This window comes from Alosa pseudoharengus, unplaced genomic scaffold (assembly GCF_046254945.1).
Source record: "Alosa pseudoharengus isolate Yale_2024_CS ecotype anadromous, Long Island Sound unplaced genomic scaffold, YU_APseudo_1.1 YU_APseudo_1.1_scf_7, whole genome shotgun sequence".
NCBI lineage: Eukaryota > Metazoa > Chordata > Actinopteri > Clupeiformes > Clupeidae > Alosa > Alosa pseudoharengus.
In genome coordinates this window covers 32,742,391-32,751,838 of record NW_027468859.1, presented here as the reverse complement: position 1 = coordinate 32,751,838, position 9,448 = coordinate 32,742,391, and the positions used below count along the sequence as shown (strand labels likewise).

The 9,448-nt window shown below is 42.4% G+C and overlaps 1 protein-coding gene across 1 annotated transcript in view; it reads left to right on the top strand.

Annotated features, from left to right (window-relative positions):
- Positions 1 to 518: 518 nt before the first annotated feature.
- LOC143109291 (phospholipase B1, membrane-associated-like) overlaps positions 519 to 9,448 on the top strand; it is a 14,127-nt gene continuing 5,197 nt past the window's right edge. Inside the window, exons 1-21 of the mRNA XM_076271945.1 lie at positions 519 to 565; positions 938 to 1,013; positions 1,439 to 1,540; positions 2,790 to 2,864; positions 2,968 to 3,033; positions 3,434 to 3,511; positions 3,865 to 3,925; positions 4,158 to 4,216; positions 4,444 to 4,517; positions 4,790 to 4,833; positions 4,990 to 5,098; positions 5,315 to 5,366; positions 5,913 to 5,993; positions 6,120 to 6,185; positions 6,451 to 6,551; positions 7,112 to 7,193; positions 7,328 to 7,432; positions 7,590 to 7,685; positions 7,937 to 8,008; positions 8,334 to 8,411; positions 8,828 to 8,888. Coding sequence (XP_076128060.1) covers positions 519 to 565; positions 938 to 1,013; positions 1,439 to 1,540; positions 2,790 to 2,864; positions 2,968 to 3,033; positions 3,434 to 3,511; positions 3,865 to 3,925; positions 4,158 to 4,216; positions 4,444 to 4,517; positions 4,790 to 4,833; positions 4,990 to 5,098; positions 5,315 to 5,366; positions 5,913 to 5,993; positions 6,120 to 6,185; positions 6,451 to 6,551; positions 7,112 to 7,193; positions 7,328 to 7,432; positions 7,590 to 7,685; positions 7,937 to 8,008; positions 8,334 to 8,411; positions 8,828 to 8,888 — 1,585 coding nt within the window. The remainder of the gene's footprint in view (positions 566 to 937; positions 1,014 to 1,438; positions 1,541 to 2,789; positions 2,865 to 2,967; positions 3,034 to 3,433; positions 3,512 to 3,864; positions 3,926 to 4,157; positions 4,217 to 4,443; positions 4,518 to 4,789; positions 4,834 to 4,989; positions 5,099 to 5,314; positions 5,367 to 5,912; positions 5,994 to 6,119; positions 6,186 to 6,450; positions 6,552 to 7,111; positions 7,194 to 7,327; positions 7,433 to 7,589; positions 7,686 to 7,936; positions 8,009 to 8,333; positions 8,412 to 8,827; positions 8,889 to 9,448) is intronic.

Genomic DNA, 9,448 nt, shown 5'->3' with positions numbered 1-9,448 from the left:
ATTTTGTTCAAACCGTGTCTATATCAAGAATGGATCCCAAAAACAGGGCCTGTAAAATATTTCTGTTCAAATCCTATGCCTTCATATTATTTTCAGCCCTTGAAATTACTTCAGTTTTACAGCCTGAACATCAGTTTTAAAGAATTATCTGGGAAGCAATATTTGGGCATTAATATAATGAAAAGTATTTTTCATAAGCAGCCCAAAGTTTGTAGAGTGGAAGACAAACATGTTCTCAGTAAGACTGAACCATTAAAGTTTGTTTGGCATGATTTTCTTCAAGGCCCTAGATTTTTGAAAAAGTGCTAAAAGATCGACATTAAGTGTAGTATAAACTTGTTTTTGTACGCACTTGGTATCAATCATGTTTTTTTTCTTTACATACTATATTTCATTAATGTTGTGCCATTTGAGCTCTCCACATATAATGGGCTTGGAGATTTTAAGAATTAAACAAGGAAAGGTTGTGTTTTTTTAGTCATTTTCATAGGATTAAAATGGTATGTGAGTGTCAAAAAATGGTGTCAAAATCCTTGTTTTACCTCAGAGACAATAATGAAAATAGGTATATAATGTAACCAAGTGTATTATCTGTGAATGAAACATGGTACATAATTTTACCAAAACACTTACATAAAGTAAGTGTGATCAGTTGTAATTATTGTTATTTCCTTGATGTGCCCTGTCCTTCATTGCAATTATTACACAGGCAACTGTAATTTTCATTGACTTGTCATTAACTTGGATACAGGCATCACAGTGCATGAGAGATTTTTAGATTAGTAATTAACTAATTTAGTTAATTTAGTTTCAAATTCAGTCGTGAAGATTAGCATGTTCATTTCGACAGCACCACCAGTTTAGCAACACTCCCTGACCCTGTGGACATTGGTAGCTCTCACGACTAAAGCTGACATTCCCTTGTGTTCATTGGCAGAGTTTGCCCTTGCGATGAGGCACGGACTGCAGGTGAGCTGAGACTGATGAGGGCCGTACTCCCCCAGCTCCTGCAGGTGTGACCCCACACACAGCCTCTCACACCTCTGCTTGGTGCCAAATTCGCCTTATTCAGGCGGCGGCCATTGTAAACAAAAATGAGGGTACAGGGTACACAAACTATAGGATTGTTGTGTTCTATGCATTTGCCAGTAGGTGGCGAAAATGCATTAATGATTGTAAGTGTACCCTGTAGCCTCGTTTTGGTTTACACTTTACACAATGGCCACCGAAGTATAGCCTACTTATTCCTCTAACCTTCAGCTGCACCTTACAGGAGAGCCATGTCAAGTGTAAATGTGTCAGCATGTTCTCTGTTTCATTTGTTTGGTGGTTACATGAGATATATTCACCATTGAGGCCAAGTGTGTTTCATGTGCCCAGTGCTTGAGCTAGCAGGTGAGAGAGTAGACTAACATTGCGTCATCTCCTTTCTTGACAGGAAACTCTACAACGCCACCTGGTGGACAAGACGTTCTACAGCGACAAGGATGATTTCACTGTAGTACTGCAGAACGCCCCCATGTCTGCTGACCTGCCTGGAGTGAGTTGTGAAATACTGCTGGACTTCAGCTAATAAGATAACACGGAAAATAACACTGTGATAACAGCAACATTAATTCTCCCCTTTCTCTCTTCTCTTTCATGTCAGTCACCTTTTTTATTGTTTGCGTGTGACTTTCTTTCAGCCATGTCTTTCTTTCAGAGGTGTCAAGTAACGAAGTACAAATACTTCGTTACTGTACTTAAGTACACTTTTTAGGTATCTATACTTTACTCCATTACTTATTTTTCTTCCTACTTCTGACTTCTACTCATTACATTTTCACACAAGTATCTGTACTTTCTATTCCTTACATTTTTAAAACAAACTTTACTTGTTACTCTTGGCTTCAGTTTAATATTTATAAATATTTATTTCACGTCATGTGCGCCATCCATTGCAGATCATTGGCGCCATCCACACCTAGTGAGAACTAGTGTAATTGGATGAGTCATATAACACAAACACTCATTGGTTAGCTATTCGTCAAATTTGTGCTGACGCGAAAGGAAATCATCAGAAGCAAGCAGGTGTTCTTCAAACTGCAAACGCTAAGTGTATGTCATGCTACAATGTGGGATTCAGAAAAAGATGTCGAAATGTCTGAAAGGTCGGACACAGGCGAGAGCGTGTCGGGAGATGGAGACGGAGACCAACAAGACCTCCCTCATCCTTGGCCCTATCTCAAAGCATTTTTCGAAATAGTCGGGAGCAAAAATGACTTGTGGAAAATGCAATGCAAACTCTGCACACCCAAGACCCACGTTATTTCGGCGTTCAAGAACTCTCCCTACTGTGTGTGCAGAATGTGTCTCTCTCTCTCTCTCTCTCTCTCTCTCTCTCTCTCTCTCTCTCTTTCTCTCTCTCTCTCTATACACACAAACTTGGGCTACATAGAATGTTTTTGCACCAAAGGGTATAGTTTACCTTGTCACTTCAAGGTATTTGATGGAACTCACACATTTATGTTCTGGCAGTTCTGCAGGCTTGAATACTACCTCTGTTTGGAATTGAATTCCAATAAAGTTTGAGAGAGAACATGCTCCTTGAGTGACTTTGTCTTTGACAGTAATGGGTTAATGATTATGTTGTGTCTTTTACTTGAGTAAAGAGGTCAAGTTGATACTTCAACTTTTACCAGAGTGTTTTTAAACTGCAGTATCTATACTTCTACTTAAGTAACAAATGTGTGTACTTTTGACACCACTGCTTTCTTTCTGTATTTATCCAAATATAATATTTCCAACAGAGTGCATCTAGGCGTTACACTGTGGATGAGTCGCTCAACATGAACAAGCTGGCTGTACAGTTGTGGGCAAACCTTGTGAGTCATGTCATTCCATAGTACTTGTGAAAGCAGGGCTATAAACCCTCAACAATAACATCAAACTTGCTGACCTGTCATGTTGTCATGTTGAATCTTTCAGCTTCAGCCTAATGACGAGCAACAGAATGTGGATGGCAAGAGCTTCAGAATCCCATGCCCAAGTGAGGTCAGTTTCAGAATCCCATGACCAAGTGAGGTCAGTTGGGTGTTGTGTCTGCACTCACAGAAATAGAAGCTCAGTGAATTTCCCACTCACATGAAAACAACACTAATCAACACCTTAAATTAAAGGAGAATTCCAGCCATTTTTTTTAAATTTTTTTTCTTCTTTCATGAGCCCCCATGTTCATGCCCCAGATTGTAGCACTGTAACTGCCTGGGCAGCTTTAGCTTTTGGTGGCAGTAACTTGAGCTAGGTAGAACCGATTGTTTTCATTTTTTTCACAGCGACAGTACCTTGTGACCTTGAGACAGGGAAATACATGAAAAATCATTGGAGCAGTTTTTTTTTAACATGATTAGGGATAAACAACCTTGTCTTTTAATTCTGTCGCTGCATTCTTTAGGAGCGTCCATACCTGAGGACTGAGAGAAACTCTCCATCAGAGACCTATGGCACAACTACAACTCCTGTGATCGACCCAGTGAGTGGCTCATGGCATTTATATCTCATATTGGATCATGTCAAAATACAGTATATGCTGTTGAGATGTGTTAAGTTACACATGGTCAGTCATAATGCTGTGATATCCTTTACTAATAGTTACACATGGTCAGTCATAATGCTGTGATATCCTTTACTAATAGTTACACATGGTCAGTCATAATGCTGTGGTATCCTATGCTAATAGTTACATATGGTCAGTCATAATGCTGTGGTATCCTATACTAATTTAGGTAGTCTGAAATCAAAGGGCCTGTCCAGTCAATATTTTACTCTGCATTCCAGTAGCACTAAATAATACTGTTGTCTGGTTTGTGTACGTGTTTTTTACAGGTAATGGGTACTGAACTGCCCTGTATGGACCGTAGTCCTTCTCCCGTTCCACCAACCTCAGGTGAGAAGGATCATACACACACACACATACACGTGCACGTACACACACACACACACATACATGTGCACACACACACACACACACATACACGTGCACACACACACACACACACACACACACACACACACACACACACACACACACACACACACACACACACACACACACGTGCACACACACACACACACACCTTCACACCCTGTATGATGTACCATATTCTGTTTCGTTCCAGTGCATGAAGTTCGGCCAGCCGACATAAAAGTGGTGGCAGCCATAGGGGACTCCCTGACGGTGTGTTAAGTTCCACTGATGCATTCTGTCTTTTCCTTCATCATTCACTGTGATATCATATTATGATTGTGCTGTTAGATTTTAATAACAAGACAAAGAGCCTTTCTGAAAGTCACATTTTGCACTCCATAGTCTCAGGTATTGATATACAGGCGCACTTCAACCTTCAACTTTAACTCTCTCACTTTCTCTGTATCCCCCCCCCCCCCCTGCCCCTTCTCTGTTAGGCGGGTAATGGTCTGGGTGCCTCCCCTAATAACCTGCTTCAGGTTCTGGTTCAGTACCGTGGCTTGTCCTGGTGGTGAGTCCCTCAGCTTGCCTTACAGTGGAACCATCATGTCTTCTACATCAATAGTCATAAGACCACGTATAACAAGTGTTACAAACATACAACTTTATCTTTGTTGTCTGAAGTCACACATGTTAAACATCCAGTTGGTACTGAACTGATTGTGGATAAAGGAAGTCGGAAATAATGCTGCTCTGTCGTTGATAGTTTTAGACAATTCAAATGTTCTGACTATCACTATGGTTACTGGTTTAATGCCCACTCCTGTCCATTTTTCTCTTCAGTGTGGGTGGAGACAAGAACCTGTCACATGTCAGCACACTTCCCAGTGAGTAGCTACACCAATCTCACAATACTTTATGTCAGTGTTAGAGACACTGCCTGTTGGGAAAGGGTTTGGTGATGAAAGAAAAAAATGTGAAAGTCGGGCTGGAAAAAACATTGGATAAATAAGTACTAATTTGAATAAATTCACTTTGCACAGACATCCTCAAAGAGTTCAATGCCAATGTGACGGGCTTCTCAGAGGACTCAGGGAGGGAGGATACCCCGCAAGCGTTCCTCAACCAGGCTGTCGCAGGGGCTAAAGCTGCGTGAGTGACCTCACCATGACCATATACAATAATATATCTTAGGTTCCTTATCTGTCTGTCTGTCTGTCTGTCTGTATGACATTCTCTGTATCTTGGACTTCTTGCTCTCATTCTGTCTCTACATCTTGAATTTCAACTTGGGGATCAATAAAGTATCTATCTATCTATCTATCTATCTATCTATCCATCTGTAACGATTGTTTTCTTTTTAAACAGGGACATATTAGGGCAGGCTCGGGCATTGGTGGAAAGGATGAAGACAGACTCTGTAAGTAAACACCAACAGCCAATAAGAGCGCGCACACACACACATACACACACACACACATACACACACACACACACACAAACAAGCGGTTTCACAGGCAGTCTTTAAAGGTGCTCTAAGCGAGGTTACGCGGTTTCTAAGCAAAAAAAATTTTTTGTCACATACAGCAAACATCACATCACCATCCACTAAACTGTTCCAGCCAATCACCGACGAGATGCGCATTCAGGAGACATTCACACATACACAAATAGCAAACTCTAAGAGAAAATGCACTTTTTTAATCTCAATTCTTTCATTCCCTAGCTTTCGATTAGCAATTGAAATAGACAGTTCTATCTCAATGAACAACTTAGAGAGTCTCTGAGGAGCATTTACATGTAATCTTCTTACTAGCTAGTTATGCAAAAATCTCAACTGATTGAGTTTAAGATCATATATAATGCATAGAGAGTATGGAATCACACAGACACACATGAGTGAATGTAAACATCTCCATTTGTGTGGTATTCATTGTGATATATAAATGGACCATTCCCCATCCAGCGTGTGGACTTCCAAAATGACTGGAAGGTCATCACTGTGTTCATTGGAGGAAACGACATGTGTGACTACTGCAAGAATGCTGTGAGTGTTCCGCTAGCCTCCAAACAAACAGGCCTCATATCAGGCTGTAGTGTACCAATGCTGACTGTGTTGTCTCTGAGGTGAAGACGTGCGTAATAGCCTCCAGTCATGTCCCTCTCCACACAGCTCCAGTTCTCCCCAAAGACCTTTGCCAGACATGTAAGAGAGACACTAGACTTTCTCAAACAAGAGGTAAGATACTGATCTAACAACTTGCCATAACAGACATCACACACACACACACACACACACACACACACACACACACATACACACACACACACACACACACACACACACACACACACACACACACACAGACACCCAACCGATGGATGGATGGATGGATAGATTTTTTTATGCAGTTTAGATACACATCCTAACGGACACATCACAAGTTGCACACAGACACACTACCTGACTTGTTTTGTGTTTGCGCTGATTGTGGCTGACGCAGGTCCCGCGGGCCATAGTAAATCTAGTGGAGCCGCTACACATCATGCCCCTGAGGCGCATGCACCAGGACAAATCACTCAACTGCCCCACCTGGCTGGTCAAGTAAGTGCCCAACAGATCTTTCTCTCTTTCTCTCTCTCTCTCTCTCTCTCTCTTCATTATGCTCTTTCTCTCTCTCTCTCTCTCTTCATTAAGCTCTTTCCCTCTCTCTCTCTTCATATGCTTTCTCTCTCTCTCTCTCTCTCTTCATTAAGCTCTTTCTCTCTCTCTCTCTTCCTATGCTCTCTCTCTCTCTCTTCCTATGCTCTCTCTCTCTCTCTTCCTATGCTCTCTTTCTCTCTCTCTCTTCATTAAGCTCTTTCTCTCTCTCTCTCTTCATATGCTCTTTCTCTCTCTCTTTCTATGCTCTCTCTCTCTCTCTTTATATGCTCTCTCTCTCTCTCTCTCTTCCTATGCTCTCTTTCTCTCTCTCTCTTCATATGCTCTCTCTCTCTCTCTCTCTCATATGCTCTCTCTCTCTCTCTCTTCCTATGCTCTCTCTCTCTCTCTCTCTCTTCCTATGCTCTTTCTCTCGGTGTGATTGGCCTGTCTATCCCTCCCCCTGTGGTGTGTGAGCTCATGGCTAATGTGTGTGACGTGACGTGTGTCCACTCTGTGTGCAGTATTCTCTGCCCCTGTGTCATCTCACCGGCGGAGGGCTCGGAGGCGGAACGGCGACTGGCGGAGCTCAACAGGGCTTATCAGGTAGGAGAGGAAGAAGCTACAGACTGTGCAGTAACATGTCTGTGCCTTTCAAATGTAGAAAGGGGGAAATAATGTGATACTACTATGTGTCAAGGTGTTGTCTAAATCTATCTCTCTCTTTCTGACTTTTGTAGCAAGTCCTCCATGAACTGACCGAGTCGGGGCAATACGACACACATGACAACTTCACTGTGGTCATTCAGCCTTTCATGAGGACGATCATACTTCCCCTACTTCCAGTGAGACACTTACTTTATCTTTCTCTCTCTCTCACTCACTCACTCTCTTTCTAACATTTCTACATGGCAAAAAATATTGAACACAGCCCGTCCTCCTTTCCATTCCTTTTCTTGCTTTCTTTCTCTCCCTCAATGTCCCTGTGTCCCCCTCTCTCAGGATGGTCGTGCCGACCGCTCTTACTTCACGCCGGACTGTTTCCACCTGAGCCAGAAGGCTCACACTCAGATGGCACGAGCTCTGTGGAACAACATGGTAACATAAACAGCCCACAAGTTCTCATCATATCATGCATGTGTGTGTGTGAATGTTTGTAGGAATGATGTTTGTGAATGTGTGTGCTTGTGTGTGTGTGTGTGTGTGTGTGTGTGTGTGTGTCTTTGGAAACTCACAGTAATGTGATGCAGTTTGTCATGCTTGAGGATGTCTTTGGGAAGTGTGTATCCTCCTTGCACCATTTCATTTTGTGTGTGTATGTGTGTGTGTGTCTGTCTGTCTTCTTTTAGCTGGAGCCTCTGGGTAATAAGACTCACACTCAGGAGTTTACAGATGGCATCGAGATGAAGTGCCCCTCCCAGGTAAGTCCGTCTCTGAACACAACAGATTGAGTTCAACCCAGGGCCACACCACAGTTATGATTCATGGCACCTGCAGCCCACAGGCCATCATGCTTCTGTCATTAAAGGCGCTCTAAGCGATGCTGGGTAACGTCACTTCTGTTGACTTTCAAACAAAACAGAGAGCTAGCTCACTACTTCCCCCCCCCCCCTTAGCTCTCAATAATGTATGTTTCTATAGATAAATAGTCCAGATAAATAAATGTTTATAAATGAGGTTATGGTCCTTACCAGGCACTTTTAGGGAGCCTGGACTGTTTTATTTACTCACTGTTTTCATTCACAGAGCTCACCTTTCGTAAGGACTTACAAAAACAGCAACTACACCTATCAAGGCCCTACTTTACCTCCCCCTGAGATCACAGTAAGCTTTTTCCTCAGCTTGAATTTATATAAATTGTGACCATAAGTATGCATGGTATACAGTAAGTGTATTGCATGTTAACAATTCCTCTTACCTTCATCAAACCCTGGCCCAACACTAGGTGGCATGCTTTCAGTATCATTAATCTAAAGTTGCAGAAGGGACATTATTCTTAGGTCTATAATAGGGAATTCACCACTGATAAATATACTTTCCTTGATATAATGTTTAGAAAGAGAACGCATATATGATATTTGAGTTCATATAGCAGAAATATCTGTTGTCAAATGGTCCATCATTTTAAAAGTGGTCATTAAGCTCAACTGCCCTTGTCAGCTGAATAAGAAAGCCCTGGCCAATCGTTGTTGCTTTCTTGTGTTTCTTGTGATTGTCTTGTGTTTCTTGTGTTCGTCCAGAATTGGGGACGAGATTTCTCCTGCAAGGATGTGTCTCCATCTGCCACTGTGCCCACATCAGGTAGGTGAAGCGGAGACCCCGTGAGCACACCTGAGAAAGAGAACAAGGAGGAGAAAGTAGCAGGGGAGGAAGAGGAAGAGGAAGAGCAAACACTTATATAATTATCAAGGTTCAAAATCCTTGGCCCCAGCCGTGGCGCAACTGGCTGGGGCACCTGCACCGTACGCCGGCGACCCGGGTTCGATTCCCGCCCCGTGGTCCTTTCCGGATCCCACCCCGACACTCTGTCCCACTCACTTCCTGTCACTCTCCACTATCCTGTCACATTAAAGGCATAAAAAAAAAAAAAGGTTCAAAATCCCTGTGCACAGCCCTTCTTTCTCCGAGGTGCTGATGGTGTGCAGTAGAACTATTGAAAAGTCAAAAACTAGTATACATCGCACACTGGAGGGTATATTTTGCTGACTTTATTTGGCGTGAACAACGCATATCACAGTTTGCTTCTTCAGGTTCACGTTCCAGGAACTCTATTTATATCAGGAAACACGTCTGACATCGCACACCGGTGTTCTTGCATACAGTATTCATACATAAACGTTGTTTTGATCTCTCAGAATATG